The 19923-nt window shown below is 47.0% G+C and overlaps 3 protein-coding genes across 3 annotated transcripts in view; 1 reads left to right on the forward strand and 2 right to left on the reverse strand.

Moving 5' to 3' along the window:
* Positions 1-2539, reverse strand: part of GPBP1L1 (GC-rich promoter binding protein 1 like 1) — a 31805-nt gene extending 29266 nt beyond the window's left edge. Inside the window, exon 1 of the mRNA XM_069863003.1 lies at positions 2416-2539. The gene's annotated coding sequence lies outside the window, so the exon portion shown is untranslated. The remainder of the gene's footprint in view (positions 1-2415) is intronic.
* Positions 2540-6252: 3713 nt separating this feature from the next.
* TMEM69 (transmembrane protein 69) lies at positions 6253-10034 on the forward strand. Its single transcript, XM_069863005.1, has 3 exons — positions 6253-6450; positions 7157-7227; positions 7848-10034. The coding sequence occupies exons 2-3, from the start codon at positions 7183-7185 to the stop codon at positions 8574-8576; spliced, it is 774 nt and encodes a 257-aa protein (XP_069719106.1). The 5' UTR covers positions 6253-6450; positions 7157-7182; the 3' UTR covers positions 8577-10034.
* A 619-nt stretch (positions 10035-10653) lies between these two features.
* On the reverse strand, positions 10654-18746 carry IPP (intracisternal A particle-promoted polypeptide). Its single transcript, XM_069863004.1, has 8 exons — positions 18449-18746; positions 16992-17423; positions 16319-16474; positions 15586-15753; positions 14658-14795; positions 14230-14352; positions 13310-13530; positions 10654-12451 (listed from the first exon to the last, which is right to left on the reverse strand). The coding sequence occupies exons 1-8, from the start codon at positions 18744-18746 to the stop codon at positions 12227-12229; spliced, it is 1761 nt and encodes a 586-aa protein (XP_069719105.1). The 3' UTR covers positions 10654-12226.
* Between the last annotated feature and the right edge of the window lie 1177 nt (positions 18747-19923).

Consider the following 19923-nt stretch of genomic DNA (forward strand, 5'->3'; position numbering starts at 1 on the left):
ACTTCCAACATCTTGTAGCACTGAAACGAAACTAAAAAAGCACTTTTAAGTCTCCAGCCAATAGCTTTTGTTCCCCTAGTAAGGAACATTACCTGACCCCCCACACCCCTGAAAAAACTCATGGATCCAACCACACCACCTTTCTGTACTTAAAAAAAGAATCCCACAGCTCTTGAAGCACTTTTTTAAATGTCAAGAAAACGTTAGTGAAGATCGCTTTTTTGTAATGACTTAATTTCCCAATTTAACACAGGAATTTCAAGAGGCAGTAATACCACATGCAAAGCAGTCGCATTTGAGAGACAAGGTGACCATACCCTGCAAAATGTTCTCAAAAATATTTTTCCTAATGATACAGGAAGCATGCACTTCTCCACTGCATTTGTTACATAGCACATCTGCATTCTGCTCTTATTTCTCGGATATCCACAGAAAAAATAGGACTTCTTTTTTTTTTTTAAAGATGCCATCTGTTGTTTCCTGCATATTTTTGCTTTAAGTCCTAGTGTGATATCTGCAATGAAAACTTCATCTAGGATTAAAACTACAAACCAGTCAAATATGAAATGCAGAGGTTGCACTTTTCTAGAAATAGCTGTAAGGAAACAAAAAAATGGGAAAGAAAAAATAAAGAGGGGAGTATCACCTGAGGGTTTTCTATCCCAAATTCAAAACTTCAATAAGTTCTTAAGGTGCTTTCCTCCAGAAATTATTAGAAAGAATACGAGAAGAAGAATTGCTCCTCTTAGACCTGTTGATTTTATTTCTTCAAACGACTGTTCTACACCTGTTTCCTTCCCGAGTCAGAGACTGGAAGTTTGAAATACGGTCCCCATACGGATGAGCGCAGGGACCTTCCACTGAAATATCAGCCTTATCCATTCATGAAGTAACATTTGCATAAGCCTTTTTTCATAACCACCTAACATTTTTACTGCAGAGTTGACACTGCTTCTATAAACGCAGCTTTGATGGCTCCTCAGTTATCTCGGCTGTTTCCTCCTCTCTGCATTTCCACATACTTAGTCACGCCCAACGTTTCAGAGCATTATCAACATTACTAACACTTGTGTCACTCGGGGGCGGGGAAAGGAAGGCTGACTTACCTGGTCATGTTAATATAAAAAGATTTTTAAGCAATGCTCTTAAAGCGATTTTACCATCACTTACAGGGATTTAAATAGCAACAGTTCCTCTAAAGCTGTTTAAAACCCCTGTAACTTGTGGAGGCACCCACTGACTACTCTAAAATTGCTCCAAACCAGCTCCTTACGAACCAAATTAAATTCAAAGTCTTGAATGCTCAGTGTGAGCATGACTGTCCCAATAAAGCCCAGCTACAGCTTTAAGGTTAAACCACACACAACTGTGAGCCAGCAGGGCATAAAGCACGCCAAACAGACACACCGACAGACCTCACAGGGTGGGAGAATCATAGATTAGTATAGCTCGGAAGGGACCTTAAAGTCCATCCAGTTCCAACTTCCTGCCATGGGCAGGGACACCTCCCACTAGACCAGGATGGTCAAGGCCCTTCCAATCTGGCCTTGAACACCCCCACAGAGGGGGCAGCCACAACTTCCCTGGGCAACCTGGGCCAGGGCCTCACCACCCTCACAGTGAAGAATTTCTTCCTAATGCCCAATCTAAATCTTTCCCCCTCCAATTTAAAGCCATTCCCCCTCATACCATCTCTCCATACCCTCGGAAAAAGTCTTTCCCCACCTTTACTGTAGCCCCTTCAGGGACTGGAAGTCGCTCTATCGTCTCCCCTGACCCTTCTCTTCTCCAGACCGAGCAACCCCAACTCTCTCCGCCTGTCCCCATAGCAGAGGTGCTCCAACCCTCCGATCATTTTCGTGGCCTCCCCTGGACCCGCTCCAACAGCTCCGTGTCGTTCTTATGCTGAGGATTCCAGAACCGGACACAGGACTCCCGGTGGGGTTCTCGCTGGTTCCGTGCGAGCAGACACCGGGTGGCCGAGGCCAGACCTCCCGGCCGAGGCCAGACCTCCCCGCCGAGCCGCGGAGGGGCCGGGCCGGGCCGAACCGCACACGTGTCACCGCCGGGAGCGGCGCCCGCGGGGCAGCGGCCCGGCCGCCTCCGTCCCCGGCCCGCGATGGCGCCGCGCCCGGCCCGGCCCCCTCCGGGGCTTCCCCGCGGGGTGACAGCGCCGGGCTGCCCGCGGCGGGGCAGCGAGCAGGAACGGCGGCCGCGCGGGGACCCTGCGGGCCCCGCCGAGCGCCAGGCCGGGACCCCCCTCACCGCCCCGGCCTGAGGGGAGGCCGCGCGGGGCCGCGGAGCCAACGGGGCTGGGGGGGAGGGAAGGAGGGGGTGTCGGGCCCGTCCCCGTATCGGCGGGCGATGAGGAGGCGCGGCGGGAGGAGGAGGAGGGGGTGTGGGAGCCGCACTCACCGGCCAGGCCCCTCTCGCTGCCTCCTGCGGCCCCAGAACCATAACAAAGCTCTGCCCAAAATGGCTGCCCGGCCCTGCCCGGCCGGGGGCCGGAGGGGGCGGGGCCGCGCGCGCGAGGGGGGCGGGACGAAGCGGGGGACACGCCCCCTTCCCCTCGCGCGCCGCCTCCGCCCCACCAATCAGAGCCGCGGCAGCACGACGCAACCCCCCTCGCCCCGCTGAGCGCCGCGGAGGACTACGCGTCCCAGAAGGCCACGCGCCGCGCGCGCAGCGCCGGCTGGCCGGGCGCCGAGCCGCGGGGCACGATGGGATTTGTAGTCCGGCAGCACCGCGGCGGCGCTCTGCGCGAAAGCGAGGCTGGGCCGCGGCGTTGATCACAGAGACCCTTGAGATCACGGGGGGCGCCCGTCCCTGCCCCCCGCCAAACCACCTCATCCAAACATCTTCTAAACGCCAGCGATGGGCGCTCCTCCACCTCCTCTGCCAGTGCCTGAGAACCCACTCAGTGAAGAAAAATTTCCTGATAACTACACTGAACTGATGCTGAAAACGCCGTCAAATAAACTCTCCAAGACTCGTTTTGGAGGTTTAGAAAGCAAACACCGTTTAACCAGGCCTGGGCAACAGATCTGATTACAGAATATATTTCCCACTTAATGTATATGTATAAATTTTCCCAGAAGTCTTATGCATATTCTATTACTTTCCAAGGACTCATTTTAATGTTATTACGAACTTCACAACGCTCAAATCTCTTGCTAATTTGGAGCTGGCTCCAACTCTCTGACCTTGCATTTGAGACAGAAAAAGGCTGCAAACAGAGGTGATTGAAGAAGAGACGTCTCTCAGCTCAGATCAGACTGAACACAAGATGCCGTCATCTTCAAATAATGAACAGTGTCTGAAAAAACAGTTTGAAAAACAAAGCACGCTATCAGAGGGACATTCTGCCTAGCTTTAAAAAAAAAAAAAATCCCATTACTTAGATGAAAGTTAACTGTACTTTAGCTTAAATCAAAATATCCCACCTTTTGTAATAGTAACTGCTTTTGGTATCATAGACTCATAGAATAACCAGGTTGGAAGAGACCCACTGGATCATCGAGTCCAACCATTCCTATCAAACACTAAACCATGTCCCTTAGCACCTCGTCCACCTGTGCCTTAAACACCTCCAGGGAAGGTGAATCAACCTCCTCCCTGGGCAGCCTGTTCCAGTGCCCAATGACCCTTTCTGTGAAGAATTTTTGCTAATGTCCAGCCTGAACCTCCCCTGATGGAGCTTGAGGCCATTCCCTCTTGTCCTGTCCCCTGTCCCTTGGGAGAAGAGCCCAGCTCCCTCCTCTCCACAACCTCCTTTCAGGTAGTTGTAGAGAGCAATGAGGTCTCCCCTCAGCCTCCTCTTCTCCAGGCTAAACACCCCCAGCTCTCTCAGCCGTTCCTCATAAGGCCTGTTCTCCAGCCCCCTCACCAGCTTTGTTGCTCTTCTCTGGACTCGCTCCAGAGCCTCAACATCCTTCTTCAATAGGGAAAGGCTGCAAACAGAGGTCATTGCAGAAGACACATCTGTTTAGCACAGATCACGCTGAACACAAGGCCTTATCATCTCCAAAAGAATTAACAGCGTCTGGAAAACTCTATTTGGGAAAAAAGACATGCTATTAAAAAAAAAGGTGCTATTAAAATATGTAATCAAAAGGATATTCTGTCTAACTTTCAAAAAATACAGTTAATTGTGTGAGAATTAAGTGATAAGTTTTGTTGCAGCTGGTTTGAATGTTTAATTATCTTATAAATCTGTCTTGTATCAAGAGAGTGTTCAAGGCCAGGCTGGATGGGACTTTGAGCAACCTGGTCAGTGGGAGGTGTCGCTGCCCATGGCAGGTGGGTTGGAACTGGATGGGCTTCAAGGTCCTTTCCAACCAAAACTATTCTATGATTCTATGAATCTATGATTCGATTATTTGATGATTTGATGATTCTATGATCTAGACCTACTGCCTTTGTAAGATGCCTTATTTGGAAGGGCATCTGATTCAGTGCTGAATTGTGTAATAAAAACATTATTGTTTTTGTTTCAGAGACTTTGTGCTTTTCAATATTTTACCAATGAATAAGTGTTTCTCACAACTATTTGGAAAAAAACCCCACGCTATTCAAAAAAACACAATATTAAAAACCCACGCTATTAAAAAAACCTGTTATCAGAGGGATGTTCTGCTTAACTTTCAAAAACAAATACAGTTTGATGTGTGAGAATTAATTGATAAGTTTTGCTGCAGCCCGTTTGTATGTTTAATTATCTTGTCATATAAATCTGTCTTGTATCAAGAGATAATACGCAGACAATCTCCAGACATGGATAAATAACCTGAAAGAATAAACATTCTCTTAGAGTTGAAAGAATGTATTAATATGCTTAGTTGTCCAGCAAGATATAGTTGTCTTAGGTCAAGAGATAACCTGAAGGAAGTCTCCAGACATGGTTGGATAATAATAATAATAAAAAAGTATTCTTTGAAGATTTACATGGTTCTTTGTCTAAAACTAGTATGTGTACCCACTGCTTTTGTAAGATGTTATGCCTTTTTTTAGAAGGCATCCAATTCAGCGCTGGATTGTAAAATAAAAATATTATTGCCTTTGCTTTGAAGACTTTGTCCTTTTTAATATTTTACCAGTGAATGAATGTTTCTCACAGATGGATGAAAACTTAACTCTACTCCAGCTTAAATCAAAATACTCCACTTTTTGTCATAGAAAGCCTCTCCTGGCGCAGTTTGAGGCCATAAGCGCGGATTTTAGAGGGAGGTGTCCCTGCCCCTGGCAGGGGGTTTGGAACTGGATGATCTTTAAGGTCCCTCCCAACCTGAACTATTCCATGATTCTGCGCTCATTGCTCTCTATAACTACCTGAAAGGAGGTTGTGGAGAGGAGGGTGCTGGCCTCTTCTCCCAAGTGACAGGGGACAGGACGAGAGGGAATGACCTCAAGCTCTGCCAGGGGAGGTTCAGGCTGGACATTAGGAAAAAAATTTTCATGGAAAGGGTCATTGGGCACTGGAACAGGCTGCCCAGGGAGGGGGTTGAGTCACCTTCCCTGGAGGTGTTTAAGGCACGGGTGGACGAGGTGCTAAGGGACATGGTTTAGTGATTGACAGGAATGGTTGGACTCGATGATCCGGTGGGTCTCTTCCAACCTGGTTATTCTATGATTCTATGATCTCGGAACCCGCCAGCAGCGGCGGCTCCGCTGCGGGGGCGGCGGGGGGAGCGGAACGGACCGAGGCGGCGTTGTTTCCGCCCGGAGCAGCTGCAGCGGCGCTCCCCAGGGCGGAAGCAGCTCCGGCTGCACCCCACGCCCCGCCCGGAGCAGCGGGACCTGCCGTTCCCGGTGAGTTCCGCGTTTCCACCCCCCCGCCCGCGGTGACAGGGGACAGGACAAGGGCAATGGCCTCAAGCTGCGCCAGGGGAGCTTCAGGCTGGATATCAGGAAAAGAATTTCCACAGAAAGGGTCCTCAGGCACTGGCCCAGGCTGCCCAGGGAGGGGTGGAGTCGCCACCCCTGGAGGGGTTTAAAGGACAGGTAGGCGGGATGCTGAGGGACGCGGTTCAGTGGCAGATAGGAATGGTTGGACTCGTTGATCCAAGAGGTCTTTTCCAGCTCTGTGATTCTATGATTCCCTGGGCTACCTGGGCCAGGGCCTCACCGCCCTCACAGTGAGGAAATTCCTCCTTATGTCTAGTCGAAATACACCCCTCTCCGGTTTATACACATTGCCCCGTATCCTATCACTACAAACCTTTGTAAAAGAGTCCCTCCCCCGCTTTCTTGTAGCCCCTTTGAGTACTGGAAGATGCTCTAAGGTCTCTTTGGATCCTTCTCCAGGCTGAACAAGCCCAACTCTGTCAGCCTGTCCTCATATGGAAGGTGCTCCAGCCCTTGGAACATCCTTGTATGCCTCCTCTGGACCTGTTCCAACAGCTCCATCTTCTCCTTATGTTAAGGATTCCACGACTGGACACAGGACTCCAGGTGAGGTCTCACAAGAGAGGAATAGAGGGGCAGAATCCACTACTCTCTGAATATGACCATCCAACCAGTTTCTTATCCACCGAACAGTCCACCCATCAAATCCATATCTATCCAATTTAGAGAGAAGGTTGTTGTGGGGGACCATGTCAAAGGCTTTACACGAGTCCAGATAGATCACATCCATTAGTTTATAATGTTACAATTCTAAGTCAAGAGTATAAGCTTAAGTCTAGACCAATATTAATATCCTGTAAGAGTTTGCGAGGGACTACATGAGCTGTCTGGAGTTCAGTGATAAAATCTTTTGATATGTTTCCATAAGGTTGCTGCACGTGAAGTTTTTGCAGATGCTTCAGTGCTTGGAGGGATTAGATCCACGATGTTATGTTGACATCAGTGGGGATTTCAGACGACCTGAGAGGGTCTTTCCAACACACAGAACTCATGGTTTCCTGATACTCAGTTCTGTAACTAGAAATGGTTATTGTAACAGTTTCTACAAATTTAGAACTCCAGTTCCTAGAGGTACCTGGAACAAAACACACTGCATGCATAAATCAGGAATGAGCAGGTAAACCTCTTGTCTTTAACGACGCATCTATATGAGTCTCATGTCTGGTACAAGTCTGAGCTGTGATTTAACTTTGGACACAAGACAAACCTCTCTGCTCATCAGCTTCTGATTTTCTGAATTTTTCTTTTTTAGGGCCTTGATAAAAAATAAAGATAAAGATGTTTTCTCTTGTGCAACGATGCTGCTACAGCACACCTTTCAAAGTAAGTTGTTGAAGCTTCTGCTGTCTGTATTTCTTTAAAACAGTAAAAGGTACAACTGGAGCATGGAAAAAAAAGGTGACTTGCAAGTTAGAGTAGCCACATATTTATCACTCAGCATGTCTGAGAGAATTCCTAGTTTCTGCAGCAGCTTTTAGCCAAAGCTAAGGTATTTATTTTATTAAACTGAATTTTACTGTCTAAAGCTCTTTTTTTCCTCTCTTTTTGGAAGAGTGGTGAGGGGATAGTAGCTAGTGTTTGGGGTGGCCTTTTCCTGCTTCTGGAATAATTTTGTATTCTACTCTGATCAGGACTGATAATATATTAACTTAAAAATGCCTAAAAAATGCATGGGTGCGTGGCGGGACAGGTAGAAACACAAACCTATAGAGAGTAAGGTTTGCTTATTCAGCGCGAGGAGCTTACTTGCTCTTCACCAGCTGGGTTGTGAAAGCTGCATCAGTTAGTTTAATTAGTTAAGTTAAAACCACCTGAACACAGAGAGGAAGAGCAGTTGTGATGTGACCTGACCTGGAAAACCACTCGGAACAATATTTCACTTCAGGTAACTGTAGGTCCTGAAGCCTATACCCTAGGGTGTTCAGACAAGTTTATATTTGCAGCTCCACAAGTTCACTGGTGCCGGACTACTGCTGCATGGAAAGAATAAGACAACTTGCCCTTCTCCCAGCCTTCGTCTGCGGAGAGATGTGTCTCTTCTCTCAAGATCTCCAAGCTTCAACCCAGCGTCACTATATGCAACCAAGCTCCAGGCTTTTCACACCTCTCTCCCCTTCTTCAAGAAGAAAACCCCCAGAGACTCTGAGATCAAAAAACCGGGGGTATTGGAACGAAGCATGGAATCACTAAAGGATGCTCCAAAGCCAGCCCTTTACTTAAGCCTCGCAGGGTTAATTCCATTCGTTTCTGTGCCACTGGCAATGGCCATCCAAGGGACCTACTACCCGGAGCTGGCGTTTGCTCAGGTCACCTATGGTGCTGTAACAGTCTCTTTCCTAGGAGGAATGAGGTGGGGGTTTGCTCTACCAGAAAAGAGCCCGGCCAAGCCAGACTGGCTGAACCTGGCTAACAGTACAGTTCCTCCTATATTTGCTTGGCAAGCTTTACTTTTGAAAGATATCACTTCTGGTGCAGTAATGCTGGTAATGGCCTTGGGGATAGCACTACATTATGACATTTCCCTTCTTCCCGATTATCCTAGGTGGTTTAAAGTACTGAGGGTAGTGGGAACAGTGGTGATGGTGTTATCACTATTAGCTACTGCAGCATTGAAGGCTGTTTCAGAGATGGAGCTAAGTGACAGCAGAAATAAATGGCAGAGCTCAAAATAATAAATCGAGGGGAAAAGGTGTTTATCTGCCAATAAGGTATTTGTATTGAGTTCCAGGGAAATAAAGACATGCTCGTGCTTAGAAGTCATAAGATGGCAGCGATCAAGTTGCTTGTTCTCAGAGTAAACAACTTAGCAAGTTTAATAGGAAAGGATTGTAAATAATGTCGACTTCCAAGACAGGCGTGAGTCTGTCCTTATGAGATGTTACTCTTATAGGAGTTTAAAGTGGAGATTCAAATGACGTGGGTATGAATTGCTCTGTGCTGAATTATTAAAGTATCTGATTTAAATAATGATAATGTTCTATGGTGAGGAGAAGACTGTGTAGTTATGAACAGTAACAACGGGAGAGCAGTTCTCCCAAATTAGTGTTTAAAGAAGCAGCAGAGGATTATGTAGAAGTACATACAAATCCAATTCTTATATTGTGGAAATGCAAAAAAAAGATAAAACTTATTTCAGTGGAGCAGATGCTGAGAATGCTGTGTGACAAGTGCTAGTTGGGTAGGAATGGAGAGGCAGGGTTTGATTGCAACTGCAAACCAAGGTCAGCACTCACCTAAAATACATCATCCAGCTGCTGTGATGGAGTGGGGAAAGCTAGAAGGGGAAGCTCTGTCTCCTTGACAAGGCACTGCAAGAGATGGAAGTTTAGCCGCCTACTCAGGCTTACTTAAATAAAAAAAGATACCTGGGCCATCTGTTCCTAGGTTTTGTTTGGTCTGAGGGCTGCTGAGCCAAGGAGGCAGCACGCAACAGCCATAAAGATATCATACTCCTGAATAAAAGTACTATTGAATGAAAGGACACAAGGATTTGCTTGCTGGCCTGAGAAGACCAGATAATTTGTCTCTCCTCCCTTCTCCAAACTCGTTTTATTTGAGCACCCAGGGCAGGTACAAATGGACTTGGGAGTCTGCAAACCCTTCATAAAGGGCCAGTTACTGAAAACACGGCAGTAGCAAATGCTCTTTCTATTTATGTCTTCCCAACACATCCTTTAGGGGAAGAAGATGCACCGTAAGTCACACAGCATTTCTTTCAAGCCTCAGCTACTTGTACGTAGACATATTCTCTATAGGCTTTTTATCTTGGGTGTTTCTTAAGTAAAGATGCAAAAAGAAAGCTGAGGAGTGACATCCACACACACTCCTAGGACCACTTTAGATAATCCTCATAGTTCTCTTAAAGTGCTGTTCTTCATTGTTGGTCTATACAGAATAAAGAATGCACTGTGACTTAGAATTTGTTATCGGTTCATCCTGCAAAGAAGAGACGTTTAAGAAACCTGCCCGTCCGGGACAGAGCCGTGGTCTTAGCCGATACCGCTGAAACAGCACCCATGTACATTCACCTCGAACTTCTGTAACCTGTTAACCTTTACAGCTTAACAGCAAAACAGCTCTGAAACAGCAGTGCATTTCAGTGCTCCCTGAATATAAAGGAAGTAGAACAAGAGTTTGTGAATGAAACAGTTCTTTTAGTCTTAATTAGACATAGTGTTTTTTAAGCTGGGTCCAGAGAAGAGCGCTGCCTTTGGCTTCATTTGGGGAAAGAGGAGCTGAGTAGCAGAGGCCATAACTAGCCCACTTCAAAGTTTCATTCAAACATCGTTGAATCCACAAAAACTAGAGAAAGTAACTTCATAAACAGCAGGTTCCCTCTAGCTCAACTAAATGGGAGCTTTATGAGTAGGGATCGGAAGTGAACTGCTCATTCCCAAACTAATAAAATACAGCTAAGGTAATGTTTCTCAAATGGTTCACGAGGGATCCTGACATGTAAAGAAGAAAGCCTAGGAAATATTACCTATCATTTAATCCCTGAGAGGGCTCCACAGAGCTGGCAAGGCAGTCAGAATTGCAGGAAGTCTGAGTGATTTCACACTGAGAAGAGAAACACGTGAATGTTTTACTACAGAAGTGGGCTACTTGCACCTTTCAAATAATTAACATTTATAACCAAACTTTCCTGTTTTCCTACTGGGAAACAGGATTTCCAGTAAGAAAAAGAAAAAAAATGGCAGCAACAGAATTCACTATGATGGGAAAGAGACCTCTTCAGAAGCATTCCACAGTCAGTTCTCATTTTATTATGAAAAACTGTTTAAAACAAGCTTAAACATGGGGAAAAAAAAATACAGAATAGAAATTGTTTCACATACATAAGAAATCCTTTTGAAATAAAAGCACACACAAGATAAAACAATTTTTAGAGACACAAACGCTCCATCGTCTAGCATGTTGTAGCCTGGCAATCTCCCAGCCCTACATAAGAATGCAAGACCTAGATTCTTAAAGGTACCTGCAGCATTCACCTTGGAGGCTTTTATTTGTGTATTTATTTCTTAATTTTACACAGAGGATACTGCCCTGCATAGTGTGAACGCTCCCCTTTGGCTACACAGTGCAGGCTTCCTGTTCTGTGACATTCCGGTTGTGGTTTTGGGTTCTAGAATAGCACTGTCTGTCAAAGTCCAGGCAGCCTTATTTCAGCCTCCATTTGAGCTGTGCAGAAAACACAATCACATTGTGCAAAAAGTGACTTCAAGTATGTTCATTAAAGGGATCAAGAAATAACTCCAAACTCTGAGTAGTATGGTTCTACTGAGCAAATCCAAACTAAATGCAGGCTGCTTAGGAGAATAATAGCATCACTTCAACGCTGAATGCAGCTCATTCTATCGCAAAACATTCTGTCCACTCAGATTTGGAAGAGGTGGGACACAAGATGAGGCAAGGATGTGCACCTTGCAGAACAGCAAGTATTCCATTGCCAAGTCTCAGCATGTGTAACACAGGGTAAAAACACATTTAATCAAGGAAAAAAAAAAGGCAAAAGGCTTTCCCTATAATTTGATACTAAAAGCAGAACAGCCACTCTAATGAATAGCATTTCCATTTAAAATTCATCAGAACATTAAAAAAATAGGAGCTCTACTGTCATCATTGATACCACTGAGAAGAAAAGCCTGTGCTGAAGTGGAATTGCATCATCAGAACTGTGAGAATAAACTTCCAGAACAGTAATTTCTCAGCCACTTACCATCCATGTTAGTGGGGTGGCTGGAAAGTAAATATCCAATTCATATTTAATGCCCATCACGTCCAGCAGCAGCAAAAAGGCTCAAATGCAACAAGGTTCTAAGTAGAGGTACCACGTCTTCCCCATTTGTTATCTTCTTTTCCTTGCTTTCCACCAGAAAAGGGCAGCTAACACTAACCAGGTATCCCATCTGCTCTTATCTACAGCTAACTCCGAGCTGTCCGTAACAGCCTCCTTCCAGCTGGTAACACCAGCCAAAGATGCTGGCTTTGGGGCACTTTAGAGAACCTGATTACCATCTCTAATGGAATGACTTCCTCAGATTTTTACAGGGCAAATTTGCCATTTATTTCAGGTAACTTAATCCAGTCATGAGAGGCATTCCTACTCTTCACAGAGTATATCCCGAGCTGGACATTGGATAAGCCAATTTACTTTGAAGGGCAAGAGTTTTAATATTTCCCTTTGCTCAGGAAAAGCCCTCTGATCTAATTCTCCAATGTCTCTACTGAAGAGCTTGTGTTAGAAAAGGCTTCTGGCCGACGAAATAAAATCTGAGAAGACAGAATCACTCATTCCTTGAATGAATTTCTTCTTTGTGTTTTACAGCACAGCTACACCTCCTTCGCAGCGGCTAGTGATCATGTTGGAAATTTCAGTCCAACTGTCCGTATGAGGGTTATAAACTTCAACAGAGTCAGTAGTTACTGGAGCAGCAAAATCATGGCTGGGAGCTCGGCCTCCTGAAGCATAAAGGAATCCATTCACAGCCACGACACAAACACCAGCTCTCGGTACCTTCATTGATGCAACTTCAACCCACTTTTCCTAATGAGAAGGTAAAAGAGTCAACAAGTAGTTTCAGGGTAAGCCTCAGTTCTGATAAAGGTAATTTCTAGACTGAAACATATACAAAGAACAGCATGTATACACTTCACAGTCTCAAACATGGTACATTTACAGTATCAAAAGGATTATCAAGATTGAAATGACAACACTTTCAAGTGATCCAGATCACGCTCGTCACTAAAGAACAGATCACATACTGTCTGTATGCAACAACCCTCCCTTTCTTCAGTCACACAAGGTGTTATCCGTCTCCAAAATAAAGAATGGTACAGAGTTTGAAGTGGGAAATATGGAAAATCAGATTGAATTCTAAATGCAAAGCAGAATGGCACATTGGATTGTGCTCTGCTTTTATCACTAGATACTGTTCTCAAGAGCATCCTATGAACATGAGCAATAATCAGGAATATTTTTTTTATCTCATTCAAAAGTTTAAGTATTCAAGGAGATTTTTCTAGTAATGCTGAAACACCACGTTTTGATGCAGAAGAAACATTCTCAACTTTTGCAATGAAGGGCAACTCTTAGTTTTTCCAGGGCGTTTCTTCTCTCTAGTCAGATTATTGACCATTCTGTTGCAGAGGGGGAATTTACCACCACATCTCAACCCTAACAAGAATTTACCAAGCCACATCATATCAGTATTCGTTAGCTTTCAGTGTCCCAAAAGCACACTTGTAATCTTTGTAAAGTCAGACAGCAGGATTTACTCAGGATTATGAGCCAACAGTGAAAAGGAAGTGGAATTTCCAACTTTTTTTTTCTAAAGAAAGGAAGCAATCTATATAGCATCTTACATGAAATCTACGTTGATGAAAGGAAGGGACTTTACTGTACCTCTTCAAAGGAGTATCTTTCTACACTAGCAAGTGCATCCCGAGATTCGCTGCAGCCTCCCACAGCATAGATGCAATCGTTGAGAGCAGCCACCCCAAGATAAGCTCTCCGGCTGCCCATCGAGGGGAGCTCAGACCAACGTTTAGATATTGGGTCGTAGGCTTCAACGGAACATAGCTCCAAACCTTCAGTGCTGATACCACCAACAACATATATCAGACCTGTAGAAACAAAGTTTCTCATCTCTTCGGTTTCATAATACAAAAGTTTGAAAGAGAGAAAATGATTGTCACAATACAAGTTTCAGCCTGACATTAAGATGGCTTAAGAATGTCAGCTAAAAAACCTCCATTTGTCCAGCGGCAGCACACATAAAGCTTTCAAATGAGTAACTCGATGCTCATGCGCTAGAAGCTTTGATGAAAACCATAATCAAGTGATGGGGAGAGAATTCAGAAGGCTGCGACTACTGACCAGGCCTGGATCAAATACTTAATAAGCACATTTATAGATCAAGTCTTTAGACATGTCTGTCTTAAAATAACCTGTGACAACTCTTCAGATTGTCACAAAGAAATGCACACAACCCCAAATATGGAAGATAAATAAAAGCAATATCAGGATGGACAATCAACTGTTCAAAGACTAGCTGGAAGACCATACTGGCAGCCATGTAAAAGCTGTTTTCATTACATAAAAGGCAAAAGACAGAGAACTTTATAGTCTTTGAGTTCTGCAGAATTAAAAATATAGTCTTTGAGTTCTACAGAATTAAAAATATGATACTAGAAGAACAAATAAGTGAGGCACAAGCATGTGCAACTGACAGCACAGTACAAAAACAAAGGTAAAAATTCACGACTGAAACATAGAGCTTCAAAATCCAATGGCTCTTGGAACCCAAACTTAACAATACTCACCTTGCATTTCACAACACCCAAAGTAGTAACGGGGCACAGACATGTTTCCCACCACATCCCAACTATTTTCCTCAGGATCAAATCTTTCAATTGTGTTGCCAATCTCTGCTCCAACCCAACCTCCTGCAAATAACAGCAAACACAGGGAAGAATTTAATGGCATAAAGCGGTGTGTCAGCTGCATTTTTAGATATACGGTGCACTGTTCCAGGACAGACTAATTTTGAAACCAGCATGCAGTCTACAATGGAAATAAGTTATAACTGAACAATAATCCACAAAGATTTGCTACACTAATGCTCATGTAAACAGCTGTTTTTCAAAATTGAAGTTCCCAAATTTGTAACACCAAGATGTAATATTTAAGATGAAATCAGTTTACAAGTTCTGTGAATTAACACCTTTAAAATTAAAACCCCCAAACTTACCCAAAGCATAGATAGCACCGTAGCACGTGCACACTCCCAGTCCACAACGGGGATGGTTCATGGAAGCCACAGTGGTCCACTGCTTAGTAAGAGGATCATAACATTCTGTACAGTCAAAAATCATTGAGTCCTTCTCACCTGCATAATAAAAGTAAGAACTGAGACAGGGGAAACACAATGTTTTGCACGGCAGATTTAGAATCATTCTTCACTTCCTTCCAGGACAGACAACATCTTTCTTTTAGCTAGTCAAACACCCAATGTAGCAAAAGCTTCATCTACACTCCGAACTGAATCATCACTAGGAACCACTTTTGTCAACAGTTCTCTGACACGTTACTGAAAACCTCAGAGAGGTGAACAACCACGGTGCTACAAACTTGCTACTGCGCAGCACGACTGACAGGGTTTTTCAAGACCAAAGAATGTATTCTGCGGTGACAAACCCAGTACACATATGCATTCTTTAATGATGGGCAGGTAGAGCTACTTTTCACATCCTTGTGCAAACACACAACAAGCCTTTCCAGGCAGGCAGATCACAAGTGGCATATCCTGTGCTACTGCTTTTTATGCTCTAGGCCTCTGCAAGACTACAAGAGAAGAAATGCTGTTAGTGGTGGTGCACAAAGTCTGCAGAATACCCAACACCTCTCAGTACCTCTGCATATGTCCAAAGGCTTAGCTGTGAGTTGCTCTACCGTAAGGGGGAGAGATAGTAAAAGTAATTAGTAAAAGATGGGCAATGGAGGAACCCGAACAGGCACTCACAGAGCACTGATGCTAGAGAACCAAGGAACTCCAATTAAATTGTTATTATAGCTAAAAGCTGTACTGTCTGTTCTTGGGTTCCTCAGAACCACTTACAGGAAGAATCATTTAAAAAATCTCCATCCATGTAAGAAATCAATCACGGTTCAGCCATTACCTCCAATGGCGTAGACCATTCCTCCCACCACTGCCACACCCAGCCCACTCCGGGCCTGGCGGAGAGAGGACACTGTGGTCCAGTAGTGGCCAAAGGTGTCAAATCGCTCCACACAGCTGAGGGCTCTACTGTCACTCCAGCGTCCTCCTTGTAGCCGGGTGTACCCACCTAGAAAGCAAGCAGAAAGATCACAGTGGAGTAAGAGCTTCCTGCTCATCCCCGTGCTCCTGTATCCAAACCAAAAATTACAATAACAGCCATTTACCACGTTCTTTCTTTGAACTTTCCAAAGCAGCACTGTTTCTCCAGCACACGTGGAAGAACCATAGAATCATTAAGTTTGGAAAAGAACTCTTAAGATGATCAAGTCCAACCATCAACACAATACCAACATGTCCACTAAACCATGTCCTGAAGTGCCATATCCAAGTGTTTTTTGAACAGTGAACCATGGGCAAATCCTCTGCTGATCTGCAGATTTTTGTCCAAGGCAAATGATTTCTGAGAGGCAGATCTAGACTTGGAACGCCACATAGTAGTGACATGACATGTGAATGCTGTCCCACTGGGTAATCCTAAGCAGAAAGCCGCTAACGTGGTAACTCATCCACATGAAATATTCTTTTCTATTTTTATAGCTTTTGATTAAAAATGACAGTATCTCCTTCAGCACTGTAACATGAGATACTACTTCATCATTTGTTTTACAAGGTTCAAACAGCCACATTCTAACCTACTGCATAAAGGTACTTCCTGGCTTTCCTCCGGGGACGACCTTTAGAAGCCTGCAGAAAACTGCTGACCTTGTTCTCTTTGGGAGATTTACAGACTTCACAGTATTCTTTCAACAGAGTTTGCAGGGCCACCCGAAGGCTGAAATCTGGAATACCTTGAAGAAAAAAGCAGATTAAGGTATAGTGAAAAGGTATAGTGAAAACGTACAGACGAGAAGCAACTCAGCAGTAGAGAAATTACTGCCTTCTAAAACAGCAGACAAGTCAAGATTGCCTACTTTTCTAAGACTTTTTCAAAAGCATGTTTTTAAAGTAAGCTGTGCTTGTTTGTTTAAAAGTAATATTTGTTTTAATAGCGTCAACATTTTTGATCATACAATCGCTGAGTTTGGAAGAGACCTTTAAGATCATCCAGCCCATCACCATGGTGCCTACTAAACCATGTCCTGAAGTGCTGCATCTATGTGCTTTTTGAACACCTCCAGGGAAGGAAACTCCACCACCTCCCTGGCCAGCCTGTTCAATGCTTCACCACTCTTTGAGTAAATAATTATTTTCTTATATCCAATGTAGAAACATCATGCTATCAAAGGCCATCAAAATCCAGTAAGTCTGATTCACACATAGTTTGCTCAAACCCACACACCTGATATTGTTTCTTCTTTCACTTACTTTCTATGTATTTTAGTAGCCTTTGTGCTGGTAGCAGAGGGAATCGAACAGGCTCCAGGACTTCCACGACATGTTTCTTTCTTTTTCCCACATCCTTCAAAATCCACTGCATTGCGGCGCTGAAAACCTGGTATTCGTCCTCGATGTTTAGGTCCTCACTTCGCAAGATCTTAACCAGCTGCTCTTTTGTCAGCGCCAGGAACTCCTCCCCGCTCTGCACCTCCAAGAAGTGTGTGTGGATGTAGCTCTCTGTGAACTCCATCAAGTCGTGACAGGCGATCTGCTCAGAGAACTGGAAGAGGCCAATGCAGTTCATTGGGTCGAGCTGTCCCTTCAAGAACTCGCAGCAGAGCTCCACCACCTCGGTCAGCTGTAGCATGTCGGCAGCAATGATCAGCTCCTGGACGTTGTGCTCCCCGATGCTCACCACCCCTGCGGGCAGGCACACGGTGGTGGGGACCCTCTCCAGGCTGCTGCCATCCAGCAACCAACACTGCAGCCCCAGCTGTCAGGCAACCCAAACTGTCAGGGAACCAGCAACCTTGACCTTGGCTGTTGGGTAGCTCTGTCCATCCAGCAACCCTGGTGATCAGGCAGTTCTGGCCATCAATCAACCCTGGCCATCAGGCAACCCTGGCCATCAGGCAACTGGCAACCCCAGTCCTGGCTCCTGAGCAACCCCAGTCTGGCAACCCTGGTCCCAGCTGTTGGACAACCCCGGGCCATCAAGGAACTGGTAACCTCAGCCTTGGCTATTGGCCAACAGGCAACCCTGGCTGCTGCGTACTCCCAGCCATCAGGCAACCCCAGAAGTCAGGCAACTGGCTGCCCTGGCTGCTGGGCAACTGGCAACTCTGGTCCTGGCTGTCAAGCAAGCTCAGCTGTTGGGCAACTGGGAACCTGGCTGTCGGGCAACCCCAGCCAACGGGCAACCAGGAAGACTGGGTATCAGTCAACCAGAAGGACTGGCCATTAGACAACACCAGCCATCAGACAACCAGGAGCTCTGGCCATTGGGCAACCAGGAGGACTGGCCATCAGGCAACTCCAGCCACTAGGCAACCAGAAGGACTGGCCATCAGGCAACCTCAGCCACCGGCCAACCAGGAGGACTGGCCATCAGGCAACCTCAGCCACCGGCCAACCAGGAGGACTGGCCATCAGGCAACTCCAGCCACTAGGCAACCAGGAGGACTGGCCATCGGGCAACCTCAGCCACCGGCCAACCAGGAGGACTGGCCCTCGGGCAACCCCAGCCGCTGGGCAACCAGGAGCCCTGGCCATCGGGCAACCCCAGCCCTGGCTATCAGTCAGCCCCGGCCATCGGGCAACTAGGAGCCCTGGCCACCGGGCAAGCGGGACCACCGGCCATCGGGCAACCCCGTCTGTCAGGCAACTGGCAACCGCAGCCCCGGCCCCGCCACGGGGCAAACCCCGCTCCCCGCCTGAGCCGCTACCTGTGTAGATGAAGTCGAGGAGCGTGTGGAAGGTGGCGGCCTCGAGGCCCGCGATGCGCACCACGTCCCGCCCGGACTCCTTCAAGCCGCCCGCGAAGAGCGCCGCGAAGTAGGGGCTGCTGGCCGCCAGCACCAGCCGGTGCACGGCGAACGCCTCCGCGCCCACCTCCAGCCGCACGTCGCAGAAGCTCTGCCCGGCCCGCAGCCGGTTCATCTGCGCCAGAAGCACCCGGGCGTGCCGGTCCGAAAAGGAGCTGCCGCCGCCGCCGCCGCCCTTGCCCGGCGCGGCGCACGCCATCTCGGAGCCCGCCCCGCCCCGCGGCCTGCGATTACCCCTCGCACTGCGCATGCGCGCCCGGCACCGCCCGCGGCTCCCCGCTCCGTCCACGCATTGCGCATGCGCCCGCGGGGCCCGGATCTGCCCGGGGACTGCGCATGCGCGCTCGGCTCCGACCGCGGCCCCCGGCTCTGACCGCGCGCTGCGCACGCGCACTCGGGCTTGGCCAGCGGCGCTGGGCGCTCCCCGCGCTGCGCATGCGCGCTGGGGCCGCGCTCCTGGCTCCCTCAGCGGGCGAGGGGGCGGGCTCGGCCCAAGCTGAGGGACTGCTCGCTGGTCCGTGTTGGTAGAATGGTGTTAGGGGATCAGGGAGAAATCATAGAATCATGGAATGGTTTGGGTTAGAAGGGACCTCTAAAAAAAAAGCTGGTGAGGGGGTTGGAGAGCAGGTCTTACGAGGAGCGGCTGAGAGAGCTGGGGGTGTTTAGCTTGGAGAAGAGGAGGCTGAGGGGAGACCTCATTGCTCTCTACAACTACCTGAAAGGAGGGTGTGGAGAGGAGGGAGCTGGGCTCTTCTCCCAAGGGACGGGGGACAGGACAAGAGGGAATGGCCTCAAGCTCCATCAGGGGAGGTTCAGGCTGGACATTAGGAAATAATTTTTCATGGAAAGGGTCATTGGGGACTGGAACAGGCTGCCCAGGGAGGGGGTTGAGTCACCTTCCGTGGAGGGGTTTAAGGCACAGGTGGACGAGGTGCTAAGGGGCATGGTTTAGTGTTTGATAGGAATGGTTGGACTCGATGATCCAGTGGGTCTCTTCCAACCTGGTTATTCTATGATTCTATGACCTCAAAGCCCAGCCAGCTCCACCCCCCTCCCACTGGACCAGGTTGCTCAGAGCTTCATCCAACCTGGCCTCGAACACCTCCAGGGAGGGGGCAGACACCGCTTCTTTGGGCAACCTGTGCCAGTGCCTCACCACCCACACAGGGAAACATTAATGTTTAATCTCAATCTCCACTCTTTCAGCTGAAAACCATTCCCCCTCATCCTATCCCTGTGGTCCCTGATCAAGAGCCCCTCTCCAGCTTTACCACAGCCCCTTTAAGTAGAGGAAGCTGCTCTAAGATCTCCTCAGAGCCTTCTCCACACTGAACAAACCCAAATCTCAGCCTGTCCTCATAGCAGAGGTGCTCCAG

Source organism: Phaenicophaeus curvirostris, chromosome 8 (genome assembly GCF_032191515.1).
Source record: "Phaenicophaeus curvirostris isolate KB17595 chromosome 8, BPBGC_Pcur_1.0, whole genome shotgun sequence".
NCBI classification, from domain to species: Eukaryota; Metazoa; Chordata; class Aves; order Cuculiformes; family Cuculidae; genus Phaenicophaeus; species Phaenicophaeus curvirostris.

What these genes read in the sequence shown, in the direction of transcription:
- IPP (XM_069863004.1), bottom strand. Translation starts at nt 18,746, where the DNA reads ATGGCGTGCGCCGCGCCGGGCAAGGGCGGCGGCGGCGGCGGCAGCTCC. An exon ending in CCTCGACTTCATCTACACAG is followed by an intron (nt 17,424 to 18,448) that starts GTAGCGGCTCAG and finishes GCCTGCCCGCAG; the next exon opens with GGGTGGTGAGCATCGGGGAG. An exon ending in GAAGTACCTTTATGCAGTAG is followed by an intron (nt 15,754 to 16,318) that starts GTTAGAATGTGG and finishes CTTGCTTTCTAG; the next exon opens with GTGGGTACACCCGGCTACAA.
- TMEM69 (XM_069863005.1), top strand. Translation starts at nt 7,183, where the DNA reads ATGTTTTCTCTTGTGCAACGATGCTGCTACAGCACACCTTTCAAA. An exon ending in GCTACAGCACACCTTTCAAA is followed by an intron (nt 7,228 to 7,847) that starts GTAAGTTGTTGA and finishes TTATATTTGCAG; the next exon opens with CTCCACAAGTTCACTGGTGC.